General features: G+C 49.9%; 2 protein-coding genes across 10 annotated transcripts in view; one reads left to right on the forward strand and one right to left on the reverse strand.

Annotated features, from left to right (window-relative positions):
- ZNF395 (zinc finger protein 395) overlaps positions 1 to 16,982 on the forward strand; it is a 44,777-nt gene extending 27,795 nt beyond the window's left edge. For 4 of the 7 annotated variants that reach the window (XM_017884856.1, XM_017884825.1, XM_017884847.1 and 1 more), the window contains exons 2-10: positions 1,424 to 1,681; positions 2,746 to 2,978; positions 5,806 to 5,915; positions 9,163 to 9,398; positions 9,897 to 9,997; positions 10,762 to 11,074; positions 12,408 to 12,500; positions 13,339 to 13,442; positions 13,737 to 14,037. In XM_017884856.1, coding sequence (XP_017740345.1) covers positions 1,442 to 1,681; positions 2,746 to 2,978; positions 5,806 to 5,915; positions 9,163 to 9,398; positions 9,897 to 9,997; positions 10,762 to 11,074; positions 12,408 to 12,500; positions 13,339 to 13,442; positions 13,737 to 13,848 — 1,542 coding nt within the window. In that variant the 5' untranslated portion in view covers positions 1,424 to 1,441 and the 3' untranslated portion in view covers positions 13,849 to 14,037. Of the gene's footprint in view, positions 1 to 1,383; positions 1,682 to 2,745; positions 2,979 to 5,805; positions 5,916 to 9,162; positions 9,399 to 9,896; positions 9,998 to 10,761; positions 11,075 to 12,407; positions 12,501 to 13,338; positions 13,443 to 13,736 lie in introns of all 7 variants that reach the window. The other 3 variants (XM_017884796.1, XM_017884805.1, XM_017884815.1) reach the window with 3 other exon arrangements.
- Positions 16,983 to 19,194: 2,212 nt separating this feature from the next.
- Positions 19,195 to 24,924, reverse strand: part of PNOC (prepronociceptin) — a 27,066-nt gene continuing 21,336 nt past the window's right edge. Inside the window, exons 1-3 of one of the 3 annotated variants that reach the window (XM_017884885.1) lie at positions 24,392 to 24,532; positions 23,691 to 24,143; positions 19,195 to 19,606 (exon numbers count right to left, since the gene is read on the reverse strand). In XM_017884885.1, the coding sequence (XP_017740374.1) occupies positions 23,739 to 24,077 (339 nt within the window). In that variant the 5' untranslated portion in view covers positions 24,078 to 24,143; positions 24,392 to 24,532 and the 3' untranslated portion in view covers positions 19,195 to 19,606; positions 23,691 to 23,738. Of the gene's footprint in view, positions 19,607 to 23,690; positions 24,144 to 24,391; positions 24,533 to 24,924 lie in introns of those variants that run through there. The other 2 variants (XM_017884877.1, XM_017884868.1) reach the window with 2 other exon arrangements.

Raw genomic sequence — 24,924 nt, forward strand, 5'->3', positions numbered from 1 at the left:
TGGGGGGGAGGTGAGGGGATGGGGGGTGATGGTGGTGGTGGTAGAGGGGTGGGGGGCAGTCAACATTGATGCTGAGGTCCCTGGAAACCCTGGTGTTTTATACCTGCTGTGACCCCACAGCACCTGGGATATGCTTTGCACATAATAAGCGAATAGGAGGGAACAGAGGACTGGAACAGCAGAGATTAGGAACTGAGGAGCTGCGTGTGCTCCGTAGGAGGAGGGCAACCTGAATTTGCAAAGCACTGGGTCTGACTCGTCCCCTTCTGCCAGCAGTGTCAGGCCTGGGAGCACTGTGGGTCAGCCGGTCCCCTGATAGGGACTCACTTTGAGAGGCCTGTTCAGATTCTTGCACCAACTACCTTTGCCACCTGAACAAGTCATGTGCTCAACATTAGTTTCTTCAAGTGTAAGATGAGAGGAGCTTGGTTCATTTCTTTTTTTTTTTTTTTTTTTTGGAGTCTCAGTCTCGTTCTGTTGTCCAGGCTGGAGTGCAGTGGTGTGATTTTGGCTCCCTGCAGCTTCTTGCCTCCTGGGTTCAAGCAATTCTCCTGCCTCAGCATCCTGAGTAGCTGGGATTACAGGCATGCGCCACCATGCCTGGCTGATTTTGTGTTTTTAGTAGAGACAGGGTTTCACGATGTTGGCCAGGCTGGTCTTGAACTCCTGACCTCAAGTGATCCACCTACCTCAGTCTCCCAAAGTGCTGGGATTACAGGCGTGAGCCACCACACCTAGCCAAGCTCGGTAAGTTTCTATGGTTCTTTGCAGCTTTGAGCTAGCTGAGCTTGAGAATCTATGTGCATCAGATGTCCTCAGGCTTTGACCCAGCAATATCGTATCCTGGAAGTTGCCCTGCGGAAGCCGTGATTGATGTGTGTGTGCTGAGGTTTAGCTCAGAGGATGCTCCCTGCAGGCAGAGAAGTTTAGACGGCAGACCATTGGGTGCAGCCTTTGGGTACAATAAATAGTAAGAGATTAGAATAGGAATGATGTGTCCACCTAGGAAAATGCTGAGTGGCTTCTAAACATGTTTTTATAAAATAATATTGAATGATATTGCAAAACTTACACAGTTAAGTAAAAATACAGTTTACCAAACAGCAGTCCCATTTTTACAGAAATAAAAGTGTACATACACGCACAGAAGGAAGCCTGGCCTGGTGTATAGGAAGAGTGGGCCTCCCGGGGAGGCAGGTTCCTGAGTGGTTTGTTTTTCTGTGTACACAGAGTATTTTCTGATTATTCTACTAGGAATGGATATCACTTTTGTGAAAAGGAGGGATGGTAAAAGTTGACTTTAAAGGGTTCACTTACTTGAGCAGACCCTTCCTGGCTCCTGCTGTGTGGGGCTCCCTCCTGAAAGCTTCCTGATTCCCCCAGGTGATGGGCAGAGGCCTCAGTGTCCCCTTCGCCTCCGCAGGAGAGGAGAGGCAGCAGCATGGCGAGCGTCCTGTCCCGGCGCCTTGGAAAGCGGTCCCTCCTCGGAGCCCGGGTGTTGGGACCCAGTGCCTCGGAGGGGCCCTCGACCGCCCCACCCTCGGAGCCACTGCTGGAAGGGGCCGCTCCCCAGCCTTTCATCGCCTCTGATGACACCCCCTGCCAGGAGCAGCCCAAGGAAGTCGTTAAGGCTCCCAGCACCTCGGGCCTTCAGCAGGTGGCCTTTCAGCCTGGGCAGAAGGTAGGTTGATCCCAACATGGACAGGTGTCCCATCCTGCGAGTCGTGGGGTGGTGGGTGGAGGTGCCCTAGTGACAGGCCGCAAACTCTCTGAACACCGTTTTGAGTGCAGACCTTTGCCCTCCAGCCACAGGGTGCCTGGGCAGCAGATCGCCCAAGAGAATATGATATTGTTAGTAGACCCAGGGCTTCTCTACCACAGTGTTGTCTGTAGAAGGTGGCAAGACCTAGCATCTGATGCTGTGGGCTTTGGCTTGTTCAAAACCTCAGTTTGAAGGATGGCCATAGCCACATTTCTGTTAATCTGCCTCAGTTTACAACTTTACCAAAGGAAAGCATCTCAGGCTTATGAGAGTCAAAGAACATTGCGTCTTTGAATTCCCTTTAGACACTTTCAGGAGTCAGAGATGTTTGTATAGTTGGATTCGGTGTGGATTTCTTTTTCCAGCGTCCCTGCCCCTGTGCCAGGGCCCTGGGTCTGATGTTATCATGAGGTCCAGGTGCCTGGGGTTCTCTTTCGTTGCCCTCCCAAGGCCTCCTAAATAAGGACTCTACCTCTGTCTCCCTGCCAAGGCTTGTGCCCACCAGGCCTCCCTGCCTGTGAGGGAAGGTGGCCAGCCAACTTCCAGGTCCCCCTGGTGAGAGGTTGACCTGCCTCTGTAACCCTGCCACGTTGTCCCCAGGTGGACTCAGCATCCTCTGAGTGCAGGATAATGAGCAGTTCAGAGTGTCAGTTGGGCACCAGCAGACAGGCAGTGCATCCGGGGCAAGGAAGGCAGGAACATGAGTACAGATTCTAGATTCAGAGAAAGTCGCAGAAGCTGACATGTTTGCTGCCTGCCAGTCTAGAGAGCTGATAAGGATCTGCCTTGGGAGGAATCAAGCCTGTGTGGGTACTCAGGTGGGAAGTGAGTACCTGGGAACATCTGCTTGAATAAAAGATGAATGAGGCAGAGAACATGGTTCGTGGCAGGCAGACCCTGGCTCCTGGGATGTGGGGTGCTTGAGAACTTCAGGGTGAGACGCATCCAGGGCTGACCGCTGGCTGCTGTCCCTGTTCCCGCAGGTTTATGTGTGGTATCGGGGTCAAGAGTGCACAGGACTGGTGGAGCAGCACAGCTGGATGGAGGGTCAGGTGACCGTCTGGCTGCTGGAGCAGAAGCTGCAGGTCTCCTGCAGGGTGGAGGAAGTGTGGCTGGCGGAGCTGCAGGGCCCCTGTCCCCAGGCACTACCCCTGGAGCCCGGAGCCCAGGCCCTGGCCTACAGGCCTGTCTCCAGGAACATTGATGTCCCAAAGAGGTTTGTGTGGGAGAAGAAATTGGGTTTTAAGAGTCACGTGGGTAGTGTGGTGTGAGGGTGTGGGCTGCCTTGCGGTGTGGAAGAAATGTGGTGTCATTGGCGTCTGGGTGCCAAGATATTGGGACACATGGGACACAGAAAAGGGGAATCTTTGGCATCTTTTCTTTTTTCTTTTTTTTTTTTTTTTGAGACAGCCTCACTCTGTCACCCAGGCTGGAGTTGAGTGGCATGATCTCGGCTCACTGCAACCTCTATCTCCTGGGTTCAAGCGATTCTCCCACCTCAGCCTCCCGAGTAACTGGGATTACAGGTGTGCACCACCACGCCTGGCTAATTTTTGTATTTTTTGGTAGAGACAAGGTTTCACCATATTGGTCAGCCTAGTCTCAAACTCCTGACCGCTGGTGATCCACCTGCCTCGGCCTCCCAACGTACTGGGATTACAGGCGTGAGCCACCTTGCCTGCCCCAGAATGGCATCTTTTCTTTTCCATAGCTCTATATGGGCAATGTACCTTTGGTTGGGCAAAGGGCTATTTTTTTCCCCTCTTGTGCTTAAACTACATCAGGTCATAGTTTATGATGAGAGATGGGGAAGAACTGGCTTAAATCAGGAGTCAACAAACTTGTTTTGAATGGCCCAGATAGTAAATAATTTAGGCTTCATGGACTAAACAGTCTCTGTCCCCACTGCTTAGCTCTGCTGTGGTGTCCAAACAGCCAGGGGTGATGCGGAAACAAATGGGTATGGCTGTCCTCAATAAAACCTCATTCGTGGACCCTCAGATTTCAGTTTTACATACTTTTCTTGTGTCACATGTCCATAAATTGTATCCTTCTTTTGATTTTTAAAACTATTTAGGCCAGGCGCAGTGGTTCACACCTGTAACTGCACCATTTTGGTAAGATTGCTTGAGGCTGGGAGTTTGAGACCAGCCTGGGCAAAATAGCAAGACTTTGACTCTACAAAATAAAAAATAAAAAAATTAGTCAGGCGTGGTGGCTTTTGCCTGTAGTCCCAGCTCCTTAGGGGGCTGAGGCAGGGGGATTGCTGGAGCCCAGGTGGTTGAGGCTACAGTGAGCACTGATGGCACCACTGCACTCCAGCCTGGGAGACAGAGCAAGACTGCTCTAAAAACAAAAACCAAACCAAACCAAAGCAAAAAACAAACAGGCTGGATGTGGTGGCTCACGCCTGTAATACCAGCCCTTTGGGAGACCAAGGTGGGTGGATCACGTGAGGTCAGGAGTTTGAGACCAGCCTGGCCAATGTGGTGAAACCCCGTCTCTACTGAAAAGACAAAAATTAGCTGGGCGTGGTGGTGCTTGCCTATAATCCCACCTACTTCAGAGGCTGAGGTACGAGAATTGCTTGAAGCCAACCTGGGTGACAGAGTGAGACTCCATCTCAAAAAAAAAAAAAAAAAAAGAGAAAAGAAATCCCACAAAACCAAACCATTTAAAAATGTAAAACCATTCTTAGCTTGAAACCCTACAGAAACAAGCAGCAGACTATGTTTGGTCCACAACCCGCAGCATGCTTACCCGTAGCTTAGATATTCAGAACCATTGGTACTGAATGAAGAATGTATTTTGCTTTAGAATTTTGTGATACGACTTTTTTCTAAGAATATATATCCTAATTTCTATGTTATATGCTCTATGTACATTGATCTTTTAAGATTTAAAAAGAAAATCTGCCAACTGAAATTGTCTTATATATAAGATGTGCAAAGCAGTCACACCCTATCTCACCTCTCTGTGTTTGTCTATGAATGCTACAAAACACGGTAGACCCAGTATTTTGAAACCAGATCAGAGCAGCAATGTTTGCGATGGTGTATTCAGCGAAATGCAGGCAAAGAATTTATTTTTCTGTTATATGGAAATGAAAATTCAAAGATCATACAAAAACAGAGATGCTAATTTGTTTAATGTATTAATAGTCTTTAATGTTTAATGTATTAATAGTCTTGGTTTAGCTGCTTCAAACCCAAGTCATATTTTAGTGGACCTGAATTATAAGGAATAAATTAAGACAGCCCTTTGAAACAGACCACTTAGAAGTTTATTTCAGACTAAGTTTTCCTAATACTTTAGCGTTAACTTCTACACAGCTCGAATTTTACTTCCAAATAGTGTAGTGATATATGGATTTTAAAAAAATTATGTGTAACATTTTATAGAATTCTGCTGTAGAAAGCATGGACATTTGCGTTGGGAGATTTATTTTAGTGCTTCTGGTTTATTTGCACATTGGCTTGGGTAGTAGGTTCTGTTGACATTCAGAAGCTGTCAGAATGCCTTACCATTTTTCTTGGGGGAGGGGTGGGAGAAGGTGGTTAGTATATAATTGTTCCCTGTTCAATTTAAATGTGGGGCAAGGAAAGGAGGTAATTGTTGTGCTTTTGAATTCCAGTGGGTGTCTTTTGTCCCCGTGTTCATTTCATTTTGAGTCTATCCTCTTTCCCCTAAATAAAATTCTCCTTTTTAAGCTGCAGAGTTTGGCAGCAAAGTCACGGGAGAATGGGGCTGTCTCAGGGCGTCACAGTGGGATGAGACCCAGTGGCTTACACCGGGGCTGCCTAATATTATAAGCATCGCTCAGAATGGGTACTGCTCAGGGAGAAGGGGAGACCTTCATGTTTCACTTAGTTTATATGATCTGAGCACACTCTGGCTGATTGGAGTTGGGGGGACTTAGAGGGGTCAGTCCAGAAGTGTAAGATGATCATGTGAAACCAGCCAGAAGCGGTGTCTCATTTTGCAAGGACCATGGGCCCGCCGTGCCAGGAAGTAACCTTTTCCACTCATGCATGTGAATCCAGGAAGTCGGACGCAGTGGAAATGGATGAGATGATGGCGGCCATGGTGCTGACGTCCCTGTCCTGCAGCCCTGTTGTGCAGAGTCCTCCCGGGACCGAGGCCAACTTCTCTGGTGAGCAAGCGGGGCCCAGCTGAGTTCTGGGCATGACAGAGGCCCACGACAGACATCCTCTGTGTAGAGCAGCTAGTTGCCTACGTCACTGGCCTGGCAACAGAATTTTCAGGGACCCCTCCCAGTGGCTCCGACTGGCTGCATGCCATGGAGTTAGATGCATCCGTTATTTTTCCTCAGTTTCCTCACCTGGGGAGGAGTTTCCTGGTGCATTGTGAAGATGGTTGAGCATGGGACTGAGCCACAGTGGCCCGCGGAGTAAGTTCTTCCATGGGAGTGGCTGAGCCCAGCACTTTGGTGGGGCCTGAATGAGGCCAGTAGAGGAATATTTAGTTCACATTGTAGAAATATGCTAAATGGTCCCCTAGTGGAGAAAATTCATGCCCTCGTTCCACATGCCTAGTTCAGTCTCATAAATTAGTGTGAGCCTACGGGACAAGGACCCGGAATAAATGAGTTAAATTCTAAAGTAAGTCTAATTGCTTAATAAAAACCAGAGGTTCGACTTCAAGGCAAATTTATTAAAACAAAATTTATGTAGTTGCAACCCCAAAATACTTTATCAATAATATGAGGGAAAAAAGGATTGCTGGGTATTTGTCAGTAGTTTGGCAAGACTGGTAGTGAACCTGAAGTTTTTTGGGAAATTCATGGCAGGGCTGGCCTCCCTTACTCCCAGGGAAGAACTTTTTCATTGGTGGACACCTAACTGAATTGCAAGCTACTTATAAGCTTACAGGAAAATATGGAGTTAGCTCTGAGTACATAGCAGGAGGAAAGTGGCCTTCATAAGTATCCCTCATAAGGAATCTCCCTAAATAGAAATTAAACATAAGGGAGAGAGAAAACTTACTTTTGTGACTCAAAGTTGGCTGCCAAAGGAAGTCATCGTACTATGAGGACACCTAGCTGTGAAGCCTAGTATTGCATGCCTGCTCTATTAGCACAGCCAAATAGGGAAGAGGAAACAAGTTAATTTCTAAGTTCTCAGGAGAGTAGGAGATCTGCATGGTTGGGTCAACAGTGGAAAGATCAGGAAAGTGTCCTAAAGGGAAAGAAAAGAAAATTACTGACTCCAGTTCCCATCAGGAGGGTATGTATAATACATGCATACACAAGGGCACATCAGTGTAGAAGCATCTCACTGATAGGCCATCATCCTGATAATTTTAAGTCCCTTTGTAAAAAAAAAAAAAAAAACAAATTTATTGTCTATTAAATATTTTTTTGGTGACAGTATATTTTTTATCTTGTAGCTGAAGTCAGTGGAAATATAAGGCTTCGTTGGCCTAATTATCTTGAAGTATTCTGCAAAGTGTGGTCTATCCAATGACCAAAACCTTGACTAAGAGAGTCATGGATACTATTTGCACAAACGCCACCTAGTCCCTTTGGTTTCTGTGTGGTTAGGATGGCATGTGTGTTTGTATGTCTGTGTGTAGACAACAGGATTATAAATATTTCTTAAAAGTTCACTCGTAAGGTCTCAGTGCCATGCATTTGTAGAGCAGTACTTTATTTTCGTGCTATAAAATGTGTATTTATTGCCTGTGTCCTAGAAAAACTTATGATCAAAGATGGAGTCACTTATAACTTATACATTAACTTATAACATAGATAACTTTTTGCTTTATGTTTTGCTTCCTTTGTGTGCCAGTCAAAATCTGCCATACAGATTTCATGCGTTTGAGCCATTGTGAGTGGTTCCTGTATGGAAGGACTGCTGCATTTGTAGGATGTGCCTGCCGCTTGACCTGCCCTTTGTCCCAGAGTACTGAGCATCCTAGATGTAGCCATGTAGTATTCTGCTGTCTGCCTTTCTCTCCCTGATTGTTTTCCTATCAGTGGATGTGTGTGGGTCTTTCACCTGTTGGCCTGTTTAATGATTCTTGTTTACTGCCCTGAATGTGTACCCTTTTTAAAGCACACATGTACATGTAGTAATCTCTTGGTTCCCAGGAAGGGACAGTGATAGCTGTGAGACATGACAGCGGTATCTGGGAAGGGAAGAGTTCTTTCTCCATCTCGTTCTTTTTGGGTAGGCTGCTTCTAGGATGTGAGATGTAAGGAGAGTCTGGACTGGAAACAAGGGAAGATGGGAGCCTGTGCCAGGTAGATCCCTGATGAGCACTGAAGGAGTCTGGACTATGAGCAGGAGGAGAGAAAGCAGGATTTTATCCTGGCTGCAAGGGATGTGCTAGTAGACCTTGGAATGCAGAGTTAGGGGGCTCTGTGGAATGCCCCTGTTGGGAGTTGGGGCTTTTGAGGACAGGTAGCTTTTTCCCCTCTCTCTTGTTTTTTCCACATATCAGAATTTCAGATTCTCCTATCTTATAAACTCACCTGGATTTTTGGCCAAGGAGTGAGAGAGTCTGGGTTGGGCCCGCGCAGCCTGCAGATATGCTGTTTAAAAACGGAAGATTCCCCATGTCTGCTGATGCCTATCCTCCTGCTCGGAGGCATTCAGGAGCCTGGCAGCTGCTTCAGGGCCACGTCAGGCACGAAAGCCCCCTGCCACCTTGCAATGATCAGAATTGCTCGCAGAGCTTGTCTTTCCTCCTCCAAACGTGGTACTTCCTGATTAAAGCAGGTTCCACCTGGGCCGAAGCTGGCCCTGGGAAATGTTGCGCACCCTCCTGAGAGTTGCAGAGGCTGAGTGGTTTGTTTCACCCCTAGGTTTCTGTGGACTGGTCTGAGTTTAGATGATTGAAAAAGCATTTTTCAGGAAAGCTGATCAAGAAGACCTTTAAGCTGGCCTCAGCTGTAGGAAAATGCTCCGGGTGGTACCCAACACTCTGGGTGTGCCTATTCTCAACCAGGCCTGGAGGCTGCAGAGGCTTTGCCCCTCTCCCTCCCCATCTCCCCTTTATTTAATGTATAAAGTGAGAAACAGGCAGCACTTCGGGAGGCTGAGGCCAGAGGATCGCTTGAGGACAGGAGTTTGAGACTGGCCTGGGCAACATAGCAAGACCCCATATATAAAAAATTTTTTGTTCAAAAAGAGAAGTAAATTTCAATTAGGTTCTCTTTGTATGAATCGTATACAAAGTGAACTTGCCGTGTGTATCTGTTGGTCAGTGGTGACCAGGTGGCTATGGTAGGAAATGTCTGCGAGGGCAGAGCAGTTCTACCAAGAGAAATTGCTGCCGTGAATGAACCCCTCTCCATGTTTACCGAAGCTCAGAAGGGAGAGTTCGCCCAGGGACAAGCCCGTGAGCGTCCTCTCATCTTCTCTTCGTCTGGCCAGCTTCCCGTGCGGCCTGTGACCCATGGAAGGAGAGCGGTGACGTCTCAGACAGCGGCAGCAGCACTACCAGCGGTCACTGGAGTGGGAGCAGTGGTGTCTCCACCCCTTCGCCCCCCCACCCCCAGGCCAGCCCCAAGTATTTGGGGGATGCTTTTGGTTCTCCCCAAACTGATCATGGCTTTGAGACCGATCCTGACCCTTTCCTGTTGGATGAACCAGCTCCACGAAAAAGAAAGGTATGTGATTATGGTGTGAGTGGGAGCCCAGGCTGGAGTGGATGATGTCTGTGTGGGGACAGCCAGCCATGGAGGGAGGGGACCCTGCAGGCCTTACATAGTCTTGGGTTTGCTCCCATTTCGGTTTTCTATTGCTGCTTCTGTTACCTGGTAATACTCCCAGGATTCTCCTCCTCCTGTTTAAAGCCTCTTCCCTTTTAGTCTCCACCCCAATTCCTGCCTTCTTTCCTGTGCTCCTGCAGAGGTCTGCGTGGGAGAGGCCTCCAGTGGGGTCTTAGCCATAGCACCGAGCACCGGTCTTGGCCACTAGGACCATCTCTTAGGTTGGGGCTTTCTAGCCCCTGGTTGTAAGTTTCTCTGGTCCCAGAGAACCCCTTTCCTGGAGGTTTTTGTTGGGTCAGGCCGGGGACAGCAGCCACTTTGCGTCCCCACTGGGTAAGGATGAGCGAGGGATAAGGAGAAAGACATATCCACTCACCCCATCTTCCTTTCCTCTAGAACTCGGTGAAGGTGATGTACAAGTGCCTGTGGCCAAACTGTGGCAAAGTGCTGCGCTCCATAGTGGGCATCAAACGACACATCAAAGCCCTCCACCTGGGGTAGGTGCGAGCCCAGGGCCTCTAGCCTAGGGTCGCATGCAGGTGTCCCTCCACCCTGCCGAGTCCCCGTGACCCACAGCCCACAGTGCTTTCGGGAACGTGGCTTGCTGGAAACACCCCCTGGTGTGTCTTCCTGGCTGCCTGAGAAAGACATCCTGGTGAACATTGTTGCTGTTGATGGGAAGGGAGTTCTGTCCATCTTGGGGATGTGTCTTCTTGCCTCACTGCAGGAAGCAAGATGTTTTAGTTCTGGGTAGAAATGGGGTCGTTTGGTTCAGTTGTTGGTGAGACCCCGTTTCCAAGATGTTTGGTGACCGAGCACTGCACCACCGACTCCTCCTTGGGAGTGGGTCTCTGCTAGCCCCACCCTGGTGCCTGGATCGTGTTCTGTGCAGAGCGACTTTGCAGGCTGCTAGTGGTAGGAGCTGACTCACAGCCCTGGGGGGGAAAGCGTGACTGCAGGCAGGTGGGGCCAGAGAGGGCTCTTGGTCGTGCTCAGCGTGGGATGCTTCCTGTCAGAGGAGAGGTTGGCACATGTTCCGAGAGAGGATGAGCCTTAGGTGCCAGGAAAAATAATTCCCATTGATGTGCAGCACATAATCCTGGTGACACCCGTCAGGAGCCAGGCTCCTAGGTGTTCTCTTGGGCTCCGTCCCTGGCTTGCTGGGTGGCCTCAAGCAATCACTTCCCTCCCCGCTGCGGTCCCCGCTAGGTTTGAAGGGGGCAGCGCACCCCTGATTATGCCGCATCTCCCTCTCACACAGGGACACGGTGGACTCTGATCAGTTCAAGCGGGAGGAAGATTTCTACTACACAGAGATGCAGATGAAGGAGGAATCTGCCAGCGCTGCTGCTGCTGCTGCCGTGGGCACCCTGGTCCCTGGGACTCCCACCACCGAGCCAACTCCCACCCCCAGCATGACCGGCGTGCCTCTGTCCGCTCTTCCACCACCTCTGCACAAAGCCCAGTCCTCCGGCCCAGAACATCCTGGCCCGGAGTCCTCCCTGCCCTCAGGGGCTCTCAGCAAGTCAGCTCCTGGGTCCTTCTGGCACATTCAGGCTGATCATGCATACCAGGTATGGGGCGGGGCTCGCTGGAGGCTCAGGCTCTTGCTGACTCATCGCGGGCCAGCTTGATCACAGGCTACCGACCACCCTGATGGAAGGCTGAGCCCTTTGGCCAAATTGCTAATCTCTTCTACAAAGAAACGAAACCGAATTCACTGCTTAATAAATGTGGGAATTCCTGGAGTTATCTACATCGGCAGCTGTCATGAGTGGTTACTAGAAATCTAGCTGAATCCCTAAGTAACTGGGTGATGGATTTGGGCGGGGACATTGTCACACCTCTGCTTCTAAGAGAGGATGGAGTCGTGTAGTTGGGCTTCCTACAGTGATGTCTAGGTCCTGGAATTGTGTTCCATGGAGAAACAGTCCAGCACGCATGTTTCGAATGCCTAACTATGGGCCAAGAATTGGACTAAGTAAGATTTTTGGGTAGAAGAGGACTTAGTTCCTGCCCTTGTGGAGGGCATGGTTCGGATTGAGAGAGAAATGAAGATGTAACTATGGTTAATTATAATAACTAGTGAAAGTACTGATTACTAGAGGCATGAGAAGGTGTTGCAGGTACCAGAGGGACCAACCTTATGCCCGTGTGGATGAGAAACTTACCACGGAGGGTGACGTTTAGGGCGGTCTTCCCTGCGTGTAGTAGGTACTCAAGGAACATGCAGCTTGCTGTGTGCTGATATTTCTTCAAATTCTTTTGTGCCGATTTTACCAGTCCCTGGGACAGTGTGCAAATTCGTTATTAAAAGGTATCGCTTTCAGTGAGAAAGACTTTACAAAACGAGCCAGCCCTCCTCCTTGTTAGAATGAGTGGCCGCTTAGTGATTTCGTGTTTGACCCGCTTGCAGCGCTGGCTGACCTACGGGGCCCAGACATGTGGCTGGTGTTTTCACAAATAGCCGTGAACCTGGATACCCGTGAGCACGCTGCCACTCTCAAGCAGTTGCTGGGGGATCCCATATCTTATCCCAGCCATGCCCCCAAGACACAGAAGGCTGGGGGCCTCTTTTGGCACCTGCCGTGGCATGTTCTTGGTAGGTGATCCGGTTGAGAAGTTAAATCTTCTGCAGTGATTAAGTCATGAGGCCGGCACGTAGACCAGCTCTGAGGGAAGGGTTCCAAGATGAGGTCGGAGCCTCGCAATAAGGAGACGACTTCAGAGCATTGGATGATGCTCCAGTGTTGTCCTCGGGAAAGCCGAGTGTGTCCCAGCTCTTGCTGGTCATTGCACTTATGCAGAGATGCACCTTCTGCTGCCGTCATGAGGCTGTGGGGATTGTGGGCAGACTCTGAACACTTCCTGAGCTAGAATCCAGGCTGACACCCTCATCTTCTGCAGGCTCTGCCGTCCTTCCAGATCCCTGTCTCACCACACATCTACACCAGTGTCAGCTGGGCTGCCGCCCCCTCCACTGCCTGCTCCCTCTCTCCGGTGAGTGTGCTGGTAGCATGGCTGGGGCCTGTTATGGCCGAGGGCTCTCCCACATATGCCAGGGCTGGAGGCCATCCCTTGGGCACAGGACACCTGGCCACAGGTCGATGTGGCCATCTTGCCGCCATCCCCCAAACGGGTTGAAGGTCTCTTTGTGCCGCCCCCTCCCTGGCACTCCCCATCTGGCCACAGCCCCTCGCGGAGGTGGAAGGGGGCACTTGTAGAGGATGTCCAGAGCAAGGAGGTTTCTTGTCAAGAAAATCGCCAGGTGAGGCTGGGGTCAGTGCTCCATCAGCCCCTAGTGCCCGTGGGTGTTTTTAGGATTTTAATGCTGAGAGGAGAGGAAGGGGGAGAATGTGGAGGCTGTGTGGGCTGGGTCAGAAGTCTCAAGGCCACTGGGGACAAGGGCCATGGTGGACCCCAAACTCAAGTCAGCGGGAAGTCATTTGGAACTCTACCTAGCAGGCGCTGGTCTTGAGTTATCTCCTGCAGGGCGGTGTCACATTGTAAATCAGATTGCCAGTGATGCCACTGAGACAGCGCGAGGCTTCCAGGCATGGCGGCTCTGTCCAAGTCCCCTGCAGGGAGAGCCTCAGAGGGGGCCAGGTCCAGTGGCCCCCTGTCCCTGTCCTCAGCTGGGTCCTGAGTGTGGCATGAAGGCCTGCTCCTTCCTCACTCTCCTGCGGAGAGTTGCCCTCGGCTAGAGTGTTCTCCCTGGGAAGGCGCAAGGCCTCCTGCACCAGAAGGAGCTGGGGATGGGTGGCTGCCTGTCTTTCAGGATGGCTCCCTCACCTTTACTGACTGTCCCTCTGCTCATGGCCCCTCTCCCCACACCCAGGTCCGGAGCCGGTCGCTAAGCTTCAGCGAGCCCCAGCAGCCAGCACCTGTGATGAAATCTCACCTGATCGTCACTTCTCCACCCCGGGCCCAGAGTGGTGCCAGGTGAGATGTCCGCTGTCATCCCCTGCCTTCTGGTTTCTGTGCCCTGTCTCCAGTGGTGTGGACGCTGACCCCACCCAGATGAAGTCACCAGGGTTAGTCCCCAGAGAGGAGCTCAGATGGTGGACACACCAGATGGGATGACTGTTTGGTCCTCAGAGCCTATGGCCCCTGGTCCTGGTGGCTTTTGCTGGGAGCTGCCCCTTTGGCCTCTGCTTGTTCTCCTAGTCCCACTTGGCCGCTCTCCCGGGCCCACCACCTGTGTGGGACTCGATTTGCATTCCTCTCTTTCTACAGGAAAGCCCGAGGGGAGGCTAAGAAGTGCCGCAAGGTGTATGGCATCGAGCACCGGGACCAGTGGTGCACAGCTTGCCGGTGGAAGAAGGCCTGCCAGCGCTTCCTGGACTGAGCCTTGCTGCAGGTTCTACTCTGCTCCTGGCCCTGCCAGCAGCCGCTGAAAAGAGGCCGACGTGTCACTAGTCCTCAGCAGAAACCGAAAGAGAAAGAACGGAAACATGGAGTTCGGGCTCTGTTGGCTAAGGTGTAACACTTAAAGCAATTTTCTCCCATTGTGGGAACATTTTATTTTTTAAAAAAAGATACAAAAATATTTTTCCCCCTAAAATAGGAGAGAGCCAAAACTGACCAAGGGTATTCAGCAGTGAACCAGTGACCAAAGAATTAATTACCCTCCGTTTCCCACATCCCCGCTCTTTCGGGGATTAGCTTGTATGTATCAAAAGAAGGAACAGCTCGTTCTGCTTCCTGCTGAGTCGGTGACTTCTTTGCTTTCTCAACTCTTCCAGAAAGGACTGTAAGCAAGATGAATTTACTTTTCTTAAAAAAAAAAAAAAAAATGAGTTTCTGGCTGATGGGTGACTCAGAGCACAGCACTGCCTGGCTGGGGGAAGAGGGGTTTGCCCTTCTCGGAGGGTACCTCCTGTTCCCTGTCTGAGCACCCTGCATGGAAGTCAAAGGAAAGCCCTTTCTTGGTGACAACAACGTAAATCTGGGTTCCCTCAGACATTGGGTTGCACCCCAACAAATATTAAATGGCTTCTTAAAGCCCAGAGAAAGAGATTTTTTAAAAGACTGTTGCCAAAAAGCTGAGCCAAAAGGCTGATCAGAATTCACTTTTTGGAATGTGGCAGTTAAACACTACCTTGACCCTTCTCTTTCCTTGAGGAACTCCTGGAGGCTTTGAGCGTCTGGAAACTCTCTGCTCTGACCTGAGAAAGCGCCCTCCTGACGCCTCCTCCTTCCGGTTATGGAAAGGACGCCTCAGAAATGTTTTGTTTTCTTTTATGATGTATTCAGAAGCCTTTGCTGATTGAAGTTTCCTTTTATTTGGGTGGCCGGGAGAGACCCAGGGAGGTTCTTGGAGGTTCCTTTCTGTCTCCTGGCCCCACCAGGGATTTCCCCATTTCTGTTTGCTGCCTGAAAGCAGGATGAGGAAGGCCAAGGAGAGGCCTTGCACCCGTGAGCATCAGGATGAGGAAATGACAGAAGGAAGATGTGGGTTTGGGTTAGTGGCTGCTGGCGTTTCGGCCCTTGGTGTTTCTGGAGCCTCTGTAGATCTAGGAGAGCCTGGGCTGCGTGCAGGTCGATAAGCAGAGCTGTTCTTGTGGAGAAGGAGGGAGGTCTAGGGAGTTTAGCGCCATGCCAACCAGCCGTGCGTGAAGACAGAGTGAGCCACGCCCGGACGGCAGGACATGTTTCTGTTTTGGCGTTTTACTTTCCTCCTAGCATGACTTATGTGGGGATTCCTCAGGGCCTGCTGGGATGTGACCGTCCGCTGCCCAGCTGCCTTGGGTACAAGTCCTGGCTCTGTGTCCCAGCTGTCAGGGGCTCAGGGAATCATACCCAGCCACCTGTCCTAGGATGGAGTGTCAGCACCCACCCCTTGGTCATCATCGAGGCCGTCCTCCCAGTCCTGGGTGAAGGTACCTGGGCAACCAGGGCTCCCTTGGTCCCTTCACGCAGGAAATAGACATGTGTTTTTTAATGCAGGACACTTTGAGTGTTATAAAATCTGTAGATCTGGCAGTAGGGGCATGATTTTGGGAAGGGTGTAGTGCCCTAGGTTGGTGGCAGAAGGGACAGACACTTATGCACAGGTGTCTTTGGTGATGGGGTATATTTTTATAACTTCGTAAAAAAAAAGTATATGGAATTCTGTCTCTTGGTAAAGCTCAAAGCCAGGCTAGCCTGAGGTGGTGCAGGGCTCTCCTTCCTGTCCCTTCGACCTCCTTGAGAATTAAAGGCTGGCAGCTGCCGATGGTGTTTCCTGACCCATGTTTCCTGACCCATGATGGTGTTTCACTTCCCATGACGATCCCCAGCTTCAGATCCTCATGGGGAGGGGAGGGCGTGTTCTTACGCGTGGGCTCAGGAGGACCTTCCCTTCCCCTCTCTGTCAGAGTTTTCACTGCCATCTCGTCTTGAGAAAGCTGTTTGAATTCCCCCTGCCCCCAGTTTCAACCGTGTAGATATAACTGGATATACGGATTTTTCTCTTTGTGTGTCAGGCTTCTTATGCCATTGGTATACAGGGCAGGAAAGCAAGGAGGAATAAAGGGAGGAGCAGTTTGGAAACCACGGTGGTTTTGCTTTGTTCTTGTTGCTTGGTTTTGGTGCCGCCTTCCCTGCCTGTGCTCATGCCCCTTCTCCTCCTTGGCGCTGACAGCCTCCTTGCCTCCCTTTCACCCACGCTGCCATCCTGTGGCTGTCGTGCTGGTTCTTCACACGTGCTCTGTTCTCGGGGTTGCTCCATTCATGTCTTCTTGGAGGGTGAGGGTGGCTTGGGAACTGACCCAGTGATCACACCTACTTTCTGCATCTTCGTATCTCCCTCCTTCCCAGCCCACCCGGGCAGCAGACTCTGATGGAAGGAAGATGCCGCAGGTGGGCTTTTAGAAACTAACGGGACTGATTTCCAAAGCAGTTATCTTGGGAAACTGTTGATTCCAGTGATGTGACATTTTCAGAATATTTCTTGGAATCACCTTCAGAGTCTGGGGCTGTGTGTTGAGCAACCTTAAGGATGCTAGACACTCATTTAGTACCCAGGGAGTCCAGCGAATGACATCTGTGGCCAAGAGAGGTCTCAGGTGCAAAGCAAAAGGACCATTTAAAGTAAAATAGCTTGGATTCAATCGTGTGACTTTTAAATTGGCTCAGAAAGCAATTGTGTGATTTCAGAGAGTGTTTTGAGCCGCGGCCACATTTGTTGTTGTGAGTCCATAGCTTGACTCCTTGGAGAACAATATTCATTTGGATGTGGAAACTCTGATTTGCTGGGAGAAATCTGTCCTGTTTCTGGTCATCCCAGGTTCTGACTTTTACCAGGGGCAAAAAAAAAAAAAAAAAAAAGAGGGAGATAAATCCCATCTGTGAATTTGTCTTATTGGCGCCTTTTCCCTCAGCTGTCTTCCAAGTATTATTTTTACTGTTAAAAAATTTTTTAAAAAATGTGAAATGTAATGTTTTTACAGCAACAATATGAAATATATTTTATAAGGAATAAAATGGTACGTTGTCTGATTTAATGTGTGCCTGTCCATTGCCCCTTCCCCTGCAACAAATAAGATTATCACTGTCCTTGTCCTTGGTGTTACACAAATGGTAGCATATCACACTGTAGCAAAGCATGATGTTGATTCGCTTATACTAACAGTAGGTAACACTTCCCAGTGACTAGGCCAAGTGTGTACATGGATTCCCTATTATAAATGACCCTATGAGAGAGTGCTGTTATTGTTCCCATTTTGCAGATGGGAAGAGTGAGGCAGAGGTTCAGTAACTTGCCCGGGGTATAAACTGGGAAATAATGGCACTCCAGGCAGTATTTTCTGCTGCTTTTCTTGACTGCATTCCTGAGTCCTTTGAGGAGCAAGCAAGTGACATGGGAGAAAATACGTCACACGCTACCTCTCGAATGGCTTCTGAACATGGTCTGCTGTGTACAGACATCAGTTCAAGGTGCTGCGATGGCCCAAGTGGCTGGCAGAGCTGGCCTAGGTGGGAAGGCTGTTGGAAGCAGAAGGTATCATTCCACCCAGGGGCTGCTTTGTGCAATTTCAGTTTTGCTGAACTTTAAGAACCACTTGGTGAAGCAATGATAGATTCCAAGACCAGGCCAAATAAACCAGACTTGCTTGAAGAAGTTGTGGAAATGTGTTTAAACGTTCAAGGTATATTTAAAATAAGAGTTCAAGGTGGTGGGGGGCTAGGTGGGAGACCCAGCAGGATCCTTTCCGCACTGAGTCATCCTTCTGGTGGGGAGAAGCAGGAGCTATAGGAAGAGGCTCTGGGGAATAGGGAAGGCAAAGAGGCAGTGAGGAGCTTTGGGAATTGTGAAGTGTCTCTTGGGGCGGGTTGCAGGGACCCTTCCTTCACATTGCTGGCCAGTGGGGGTATCCTACTCAGGTACTTCATTATGGCCTGAGTCAGCCACACCCAGCAGCCCACAAAGCAGTTTCTTTTTCCCTCCTTTTTGCCTTTTTTTATATCTTGGAAGTGCAGTCAGGGACCTCCTTCTCCCCTTCTCTGTGTCCTTGTTCCAGCTCATCCCTCTAAGAACACCTCGAATAGAATTACCTATTTTACTGCTTTTGTCAAGACCCCCACCAAGTTAGCTACCTGCCTTTTCCATCTGTAGCTTGCCCCCTGACCCCTACCTTTGCAGCTGCATCAGTGGGTTGACCCCCCAATTTTCCAGCTTCTGGGTGGATTTGGCTGACAGACACCAGGCTGGAGTTTGAAAGCGGGGAGCAGAGGGAAGTGGGGGTATTGAATCCTGTCTCCCACAGTGTGTGAGTAAATGGCTGTATTTCTCTGCTGAAAGCGATGGAGAGCTCGAGTCCTTGTGGGTCCAGGAACTCCCTTACCCCTACCAGGGCTCTCCGGCTCCCAACAGAGTGCCTTTCCATCCCTTGCTGATCTAGACCTGCCCATTCATGTAGATGGTTAACTCTCCCTGACAGACTCGGTTTGGGTTGCCTTGTGTTTCTCGGCTGGACTCTGACAGTGACATACCCTAACGTGTGAAGCTGGAGATAAAAGTGGCATCAGCAGGTTTTTCTCTGCCCTGCTCCTTGCTGTGTGTCCCAGTCCAATGGACCCAAACCAGCAGGATCTGTACCACCTGGAGCTTGGTAAAAAGGCAGATTTCTACCATCTGAAACTGGGGGTGGCGCCAGCAGCCTGCCTCTCTGCGGTGCTGATGCACGCAGGGGTTTGGAGAGACTGCCCTCTCTCTGGCCCGTCCACTCACACAGCCATGTGCATTCATTCGCCCACCGGCTGCACTTGGATCTGGGCGCTGTGCCATCGGGGTGCACCTTGCCCATTCTTTTTTTTTTTTTTTTTTTTTTTTGAGACAGGAGTCTCGCTCTGTCTCCCAGGCTGGAGTGCAATGACGCGATCTTGGCTCACTGCAACAACCTCTGCCTCCCGGGTTCAAGCAATTCTCCTGCCTCAGCCTCCTGAGTAGCTGGGATTACAGACAAGTGCCAACCATGCTTGGCTAATTTCGCCACGTTGGCTAGGCTGGTCTTGAACTCCTGACCTCATGATCCACCCACCTCAGCCTCCGAAAGTGCTGGGATTACAGGCGTGAGCCACTGCGCTCAGCCTGCCCATCTTCCTTTCTACACAGCAGGGCCATGCACTTTACCTCTGCTTCCCGGCAGCCACAGCGCTGGTTTGTGTGCAGAGTCTGCTTCTGTCACTTCACTTAAAAACAGCAAACCAATTTATTAACCATTTGCTCAGTAGAAGTTTAATGGAGAAATCGTTGTTTAAAACAATCAGTCGGAAAGAACAGCTCTTTTACAAACAAGTTATGGCAGTGGCGAGTCAAAACCCCAGGTTCAATTTCCTATCCCTTTCACCTGCCCCTAGAAGGGGGAAGAGGCAGGTGAGCAGGAGAGATGGGGCCATTGAAATGGTAGCTAGAGGAATTACAAAAATACACTCTGATGTAGCAACAGGGTTGTGGTGAAACATGCCGGGGCCTGGGGAGGAACAATCAGACGGGGAGGTTCTGGAGGCCACGAAGCCTGCCAGATCTGCAGACGCTCAGTGCCTTGGGGAAGAAGGAATCCTGATTCCTAGGCGGCAGGTCTGGGGCTGGACACATGCTGTTTGGGGGATCACCTGGACGCCTGGGGAGACAGAAATGATTGAAAAATGGCAAACCTGATGGTTTTTCTCACCCTTTTCTATTCCCCCTGGAGACGGAAGCAGTGAAAGGGAGGCAAGGAAAAGCTATCAACCCAAAGAAATCGTTCCTAACGTAGCCCGAGGGGTCCTCAGCTCCTCCACATCTCTCTCAGACCCGGGTCTACTGGCCGGACTAATAGACTAAAGGGGAGGTCTGTGGGCTGTGACTCGATAGGCACAGCGGCAAGCCCCCTCCTGGGGAACAGTTCTCCCTGGTATTTGGAGCCCATGCGAAATAGTGCCCTTGTTTTATAGTTCTTTTGTTTGCAAGTGCTCTTTGAGCTTGATGGCACTGATACCTGACCATGAATGAATGTACTCAGTCTCCATTGCCTAGAAGGATCAAAGCCTGAGGGTAGCAGAAAAGAGGAAGGCAGTATGGGGTCAGAGGAAAGGCAGGCAGACCCCCAAGACCAGCTGTGACAAGTTCTGTCTAGAGGTGGGCCTGCACCCCGACACCTTTCCTTCCTAGGACATCATTACACTTTCTGAATAGGGTTTTTTTGTTTGTTTGTTTTCGTTTTTTTTTTGTTGTTGTTGTTGAGACGGAGTCTCGCTCTGTCGCCCAGGCTGGAGCGCAGTGGCCGGATCTTGGCTCACTGCAAGCTCCGCCTCCCGGGTTTACGCCATTCTCCTGCCTCAGCCTCCCGAGTAGCTGGGACTACAGGCGCCCGCCACCTTGCCCGGCTAGTTTTTTTTGTATTTTTTTAGTAGAGACGGGGTTTCACCATGTTAGCCAGGATGGTCTCGATCTCCTGACCTCGTGATCTGCCCGTCTCGGCCTCCCAAAGTGCTGGGATTACAGGCTTGAGCCACCACACCCGGCCTGTTTTCGTTTTTTTTGAGACGGAGTTTCGCTCTTGTCCAGGCTGGAGTGTAATGTGCACTATCTCGGCTCACTGCAACCTCCGCCTCCCGGGTTCAAGCGATTCTTCTGCCTCAGTCTCCCAAGTAGCTTGGGACTACAGGTGCCCACCACGACGCCTCAGCAAGTTTGATTTTAGTAGAGACGGGTTCACCATGTTGGCAGGCTGGTCTCCAAACTTCTGACCTATGGTGATCCACCAGCCTCGGCCTCCCTAAGTGTGGATTACAGGCAAGAGCTTACACACGCCCCGGCCCTGAATAGGGGCTTTATCCCTTCCAGTGTAAGGTGGCCCCACTTCTTCCAGCCTTTTTCATGTCGATTATATTACGATACCTTAGAAGTCAAAGGACGCATTTGGTAACAAGTTCCTAAGATGGAGACATCTCATCACTGTTAGGCAGGTTGGTTGTGTATGTGAATGAAATAAGGTGAAGCCAGCTGTTACAGACTCAAAATATCCATATTGGATACTCACCAACTGTTGCATGTTGGGGAAAAGAAAACAGACGGTGCAGAAGGAGAAAGGAGAGTCATCAATATACCAAATGAGCTGGTTTAATGTTCCGGTTCCATCCAGAACCTTGAAATTGAGCAGAGCCACAGCAGAAGTTACTACCGGCTTTGTTTCAGTGCCTCTCAGTTGGAGCATAACAGGAGATTAGAAAACCAATTGCCCAATAGAGGCTCGATTCATTTTTAAAAAATAAATGGATTCCTGTAATGGAGGCCTGATTTCACGTGTTTAGTAAAGAATCAATTGCCATCGTTCAGAATTAGACATGAGCTTCAGCACGTCCCTGAAGAGCCACTTTAAAGAAGCAATGTCTTTAAGATTTGAAAGAATCAAACCCATGCTACTTTTGAACGATTTTGCTGTCTAGGTGCTGTGCAGATATGTGTTAGAGAGAATAGGAGGCTGTGGAAGGCATCCACGGTATGACTTACAAAAGCAGGCAGGTTAATTTGGGGCCTTTGGAGAGAGTTCTCCTGCTACAATAAACACATCAGCTTTTCTTCACTACTTAATATATGTGTCCATAATTTGTAGAGGCCTGTGGTGAACATGCCGGCCTACCTGGCAAAGGGCCGTCTCCAGGCTAAAGGTGTGGCCACCAAAATTTAGCATATGCCATAATATATCATCATAGGAGGTTATTAGTGACACTACCTCTGATGGTATGGGACGCAACATAAAACAGCACATGCAGGCCGGGCGCGGTGGCTCAAGCCTGTAATCCCAGCACTTTGGGAGGCCGAGATGGGCAGATCACGAGGTCAGGAGATCGAGACCATCCTGGCTAACACGGTGAAACCCCATCTCTACTAAAATACAAAAACTAGCCGGGCAAGGTGGCGGGCGCCTGTAGTCCCAGCTACTCGGGAGGCTGAGGCAGGAGAATGGCGTAAACCCAGGAGGCGGAGCTTGCAGTGAGCTGAGATCCGGCCACTGCACTCCAGTCCGGGCGACAGAGCGAGACTCCGCCTCAAAAAACAAAAAACAAAAAACAAAAAAAAACAGCACATGCAGATATTTTTTCTCTTATGCTCGGACTCAGGGAAAAGCCCCACTTGGGTAATGTTTTGGGGTGATTGTGAGGAACTGACTGGTTGTGTTAGGGCAATGATACAGTTTGGAAGTTTGTCCTCTTCCAATTTCATGTTGAGATGTGATCCCCAGTGTTGGAGGTGGGCCTAGTGGGCAGTGTATGGGTCATGGGGGTGGATCCTTCAGGAATGCCTTGGTGCCCACCCCGCAGTAATGAGTTCATGGGAGATCTGGTTGTTAAAGGGGCTGGGACCTCCTCTTTTCTCTCTCTTGCCCCCTCTTGCTATGTGGCACGCCAGCTCCCCTTGCCTTCTGCCATGAGTCAAAGCTCTCCGAGGGCCTCACCAGAAGCAGATGCGGGTACTGTGCTTCTTGTATAGACTGCAGAACGTGAGCCAAATAAACTTTGTTTATAAAGTACCCAGCCTCAGGTATTCCTTCGTAGCAATGCAAAATGGATGCATACAGGCAAGTTTCTTAGCTATTTAAGGAGACGTATGAGACTCTGCAGATGATCATATTCCCATATACTAATTAAGGCACATAGCCTTGATGGTTGGGATTTTCCTAAATTTTCAGAAAATTCTACTGTGCTAGGTTGCCAATGCCACTCAAAGTGATGTATTGGTTGATGGCCTAAGGAAAGTTGGGTTTTGAATGACAGGTAATCAATTAGAGTCTTTGATGTATATTATTAGACATGTGGACTTGCATAAGGTGCCTGTGGGGGTAGGAACAGAGCAGAAGAAAGAGAGAACAAGGAAGAAAGAAGAGAGGAATAAAAGCAAGCAAAAAAAAAAAAAAAAAAAAAAAAAAAAAAAAAAAAAAAAAAAAAAAAGGCACGCTGGAAAGAATCGAAATGGAGGAAAGAAGATGAACCCCTTTAGTCTATATTCTAGTAGCTACTCGGTTCAAATTCTCCACGTCTTGCTCAGTAATGATACCATTGACCATAAGGTATCAGTCCCTCTCTGGCAAGGTAGCAGGATGGACAAATGGCTTATGGAAGGAGGAAGAGCAGAAACCACAACTCCTGATCTTAACAAGACCTCTTTGGCCAGGTAAAATGGGAAACTTTAATGTTTCCACAGAGCCAGGCACCCTGAGATCTGGGGAAAGGAGAAGGGATCAGTAAGCTGTCTTTGAAGATGAAATAACACCATCATAGCTGTGGTATCAGACTCTGCTAATGGCTAAGAGTAGGTCCTGCTCTCGGTGTTTAGAGAGAGAATCTCGAGGAAAGGTGAGCTGACTGGTTGCTATGGCAACCGGATGGGCATATTGGTCCACTTAACTGTCCCCATAGTAACTAAGCTCCTGGGGAGTGATAGAAGAATTAGTTATCTTAACATACTACTATTATCCCCATGGTAACCAGTCTCTAGCCAGAAGTGGTCAGCTTCAAGGTGCAATCATAGGAAAATATTTGCTGCCTAGAGAAAGGGTGGGCTGGACTCCTTGAGGGGTGTGTGTGTGTGTGTGCGTGTGTGTGTGTGTGTGTGTGTGTGTGTGTGTGTTTGGGGATGAATGTGCTTCTAGGCCTGGGAGCAAGGCTAAGACAGTTGGTGTGTGAGGTCTCTCCTTGCCCCCAGCTTATTGGTGCCCAACTCACTCATGGGTTGCAGTGGCCGGTACAGCTGGGAAGAACGCCCCTTCCAGGCTACACATTACCATTCTGGTGCAGGGTGCGCCGGCGCTGGCTGGACTGCATGCTCAGGACCAAGTACTGCCTCATAAACTCACTGAACCGCTTCTGATTGGCCAACTTCCGGGCCGACTTCCGGGCCCCAGTGAAGCCCCCAAATCTCTTCTGCAGCTGCTTCTGCTCCATCTCACCAGCCTCCTCCATGCCAGGCTCGGGGTCCTCCTGCTCCTGGAACAGGCTCTGGACTCGGGGCATTCGCCGCAGATGCTGCATCTCCGAAGCTCTCGGCTGGTAGAGAGCAGCCACCACATGCTCTGGGGCGGCAGGGCTGAGCTGCCAAGAGCTCCTGGCCATGACCTTGGTGCATGGAGTCCAGAGGGGGCTGGGGAAGACCTTCTCTTCACACTCGAGGATGCACACCTGCAAAGATACGGGTGAGAGGAGGGGAGAAGGAACAAGGACCTCTGTTAATCCAGGGCGAGGGAGGAGATCCGGCCCACTGCACCAGTGCAAGTGCTTCTGAAGCATCTAGTTTATCAAGGAACGTGCAGCAGTTTTACACAGGTTTTTAGGTTCGTAGAATTTCAGAACTGGAAACAGAGAATCATCCGACCCAGCTCCATCATTTTACAAAGAAACCAGAGCTCAGAGAGGTGAGCGTAACTTACCTCTGATGTCACAGCACGTTAACATAGGAAGTTAAGACAGGATGAATGCGCCCAACACCACGCCCTGTTACATCTTTAGTTGGGTTTTTGGAGCCAGGCACAACTCATGACTGTCACCCATAAAGACTTTTATTTTGTTCTCTCCTCAGGCTTGTGGAAGGTCAGATGGGTTAAAGAAATTGGGGATGTGAAAGTATGTAGTCAAATCTGCAGGTTTATTTTAAGGTCAGTGTGTAAAGATCTACCTGGGTGTTGTTAATTTTTCATCCCTCGTACAGCAGTCATCACTATCTGTGTATCATTTATAGCAAGTGGGGGTCAAGACCCTGTGGGGTGTAGGCAGACTGGATGTGCGAGGCCGAACCTGTGATCCAGTTCCAGGTTGGAGGAGAGATGCCATCATCAGATGTGAGCCCAGCAGACCCGCCCTGTCCCTGGGAACACTCTGCTCTGCGTCTCCTGCCAACCCTGACTTCTAGCCACCAGCTGGACCGCGATGTTTCTCCACCCCCTCTTGGCTGGTTCTGACCTTG

This window comes from Rhinopithecus bieti, unplaced genomic scaffold, assembly GCF_001698545.2.
Source record: "Rhinopithecus bieti isolate Rb0 unplaced genomic scaffold, ASM169854v2 scaffold_315, whole genome shotgun sequence".
NCBI classification, from domain to species: domain Eukaryota; kingdom Metazoa; phylum Chordata; class Mammalia; order Primates; family Cercopithecidae; genus Rhinopithecus; species Rhinopithecus bieti.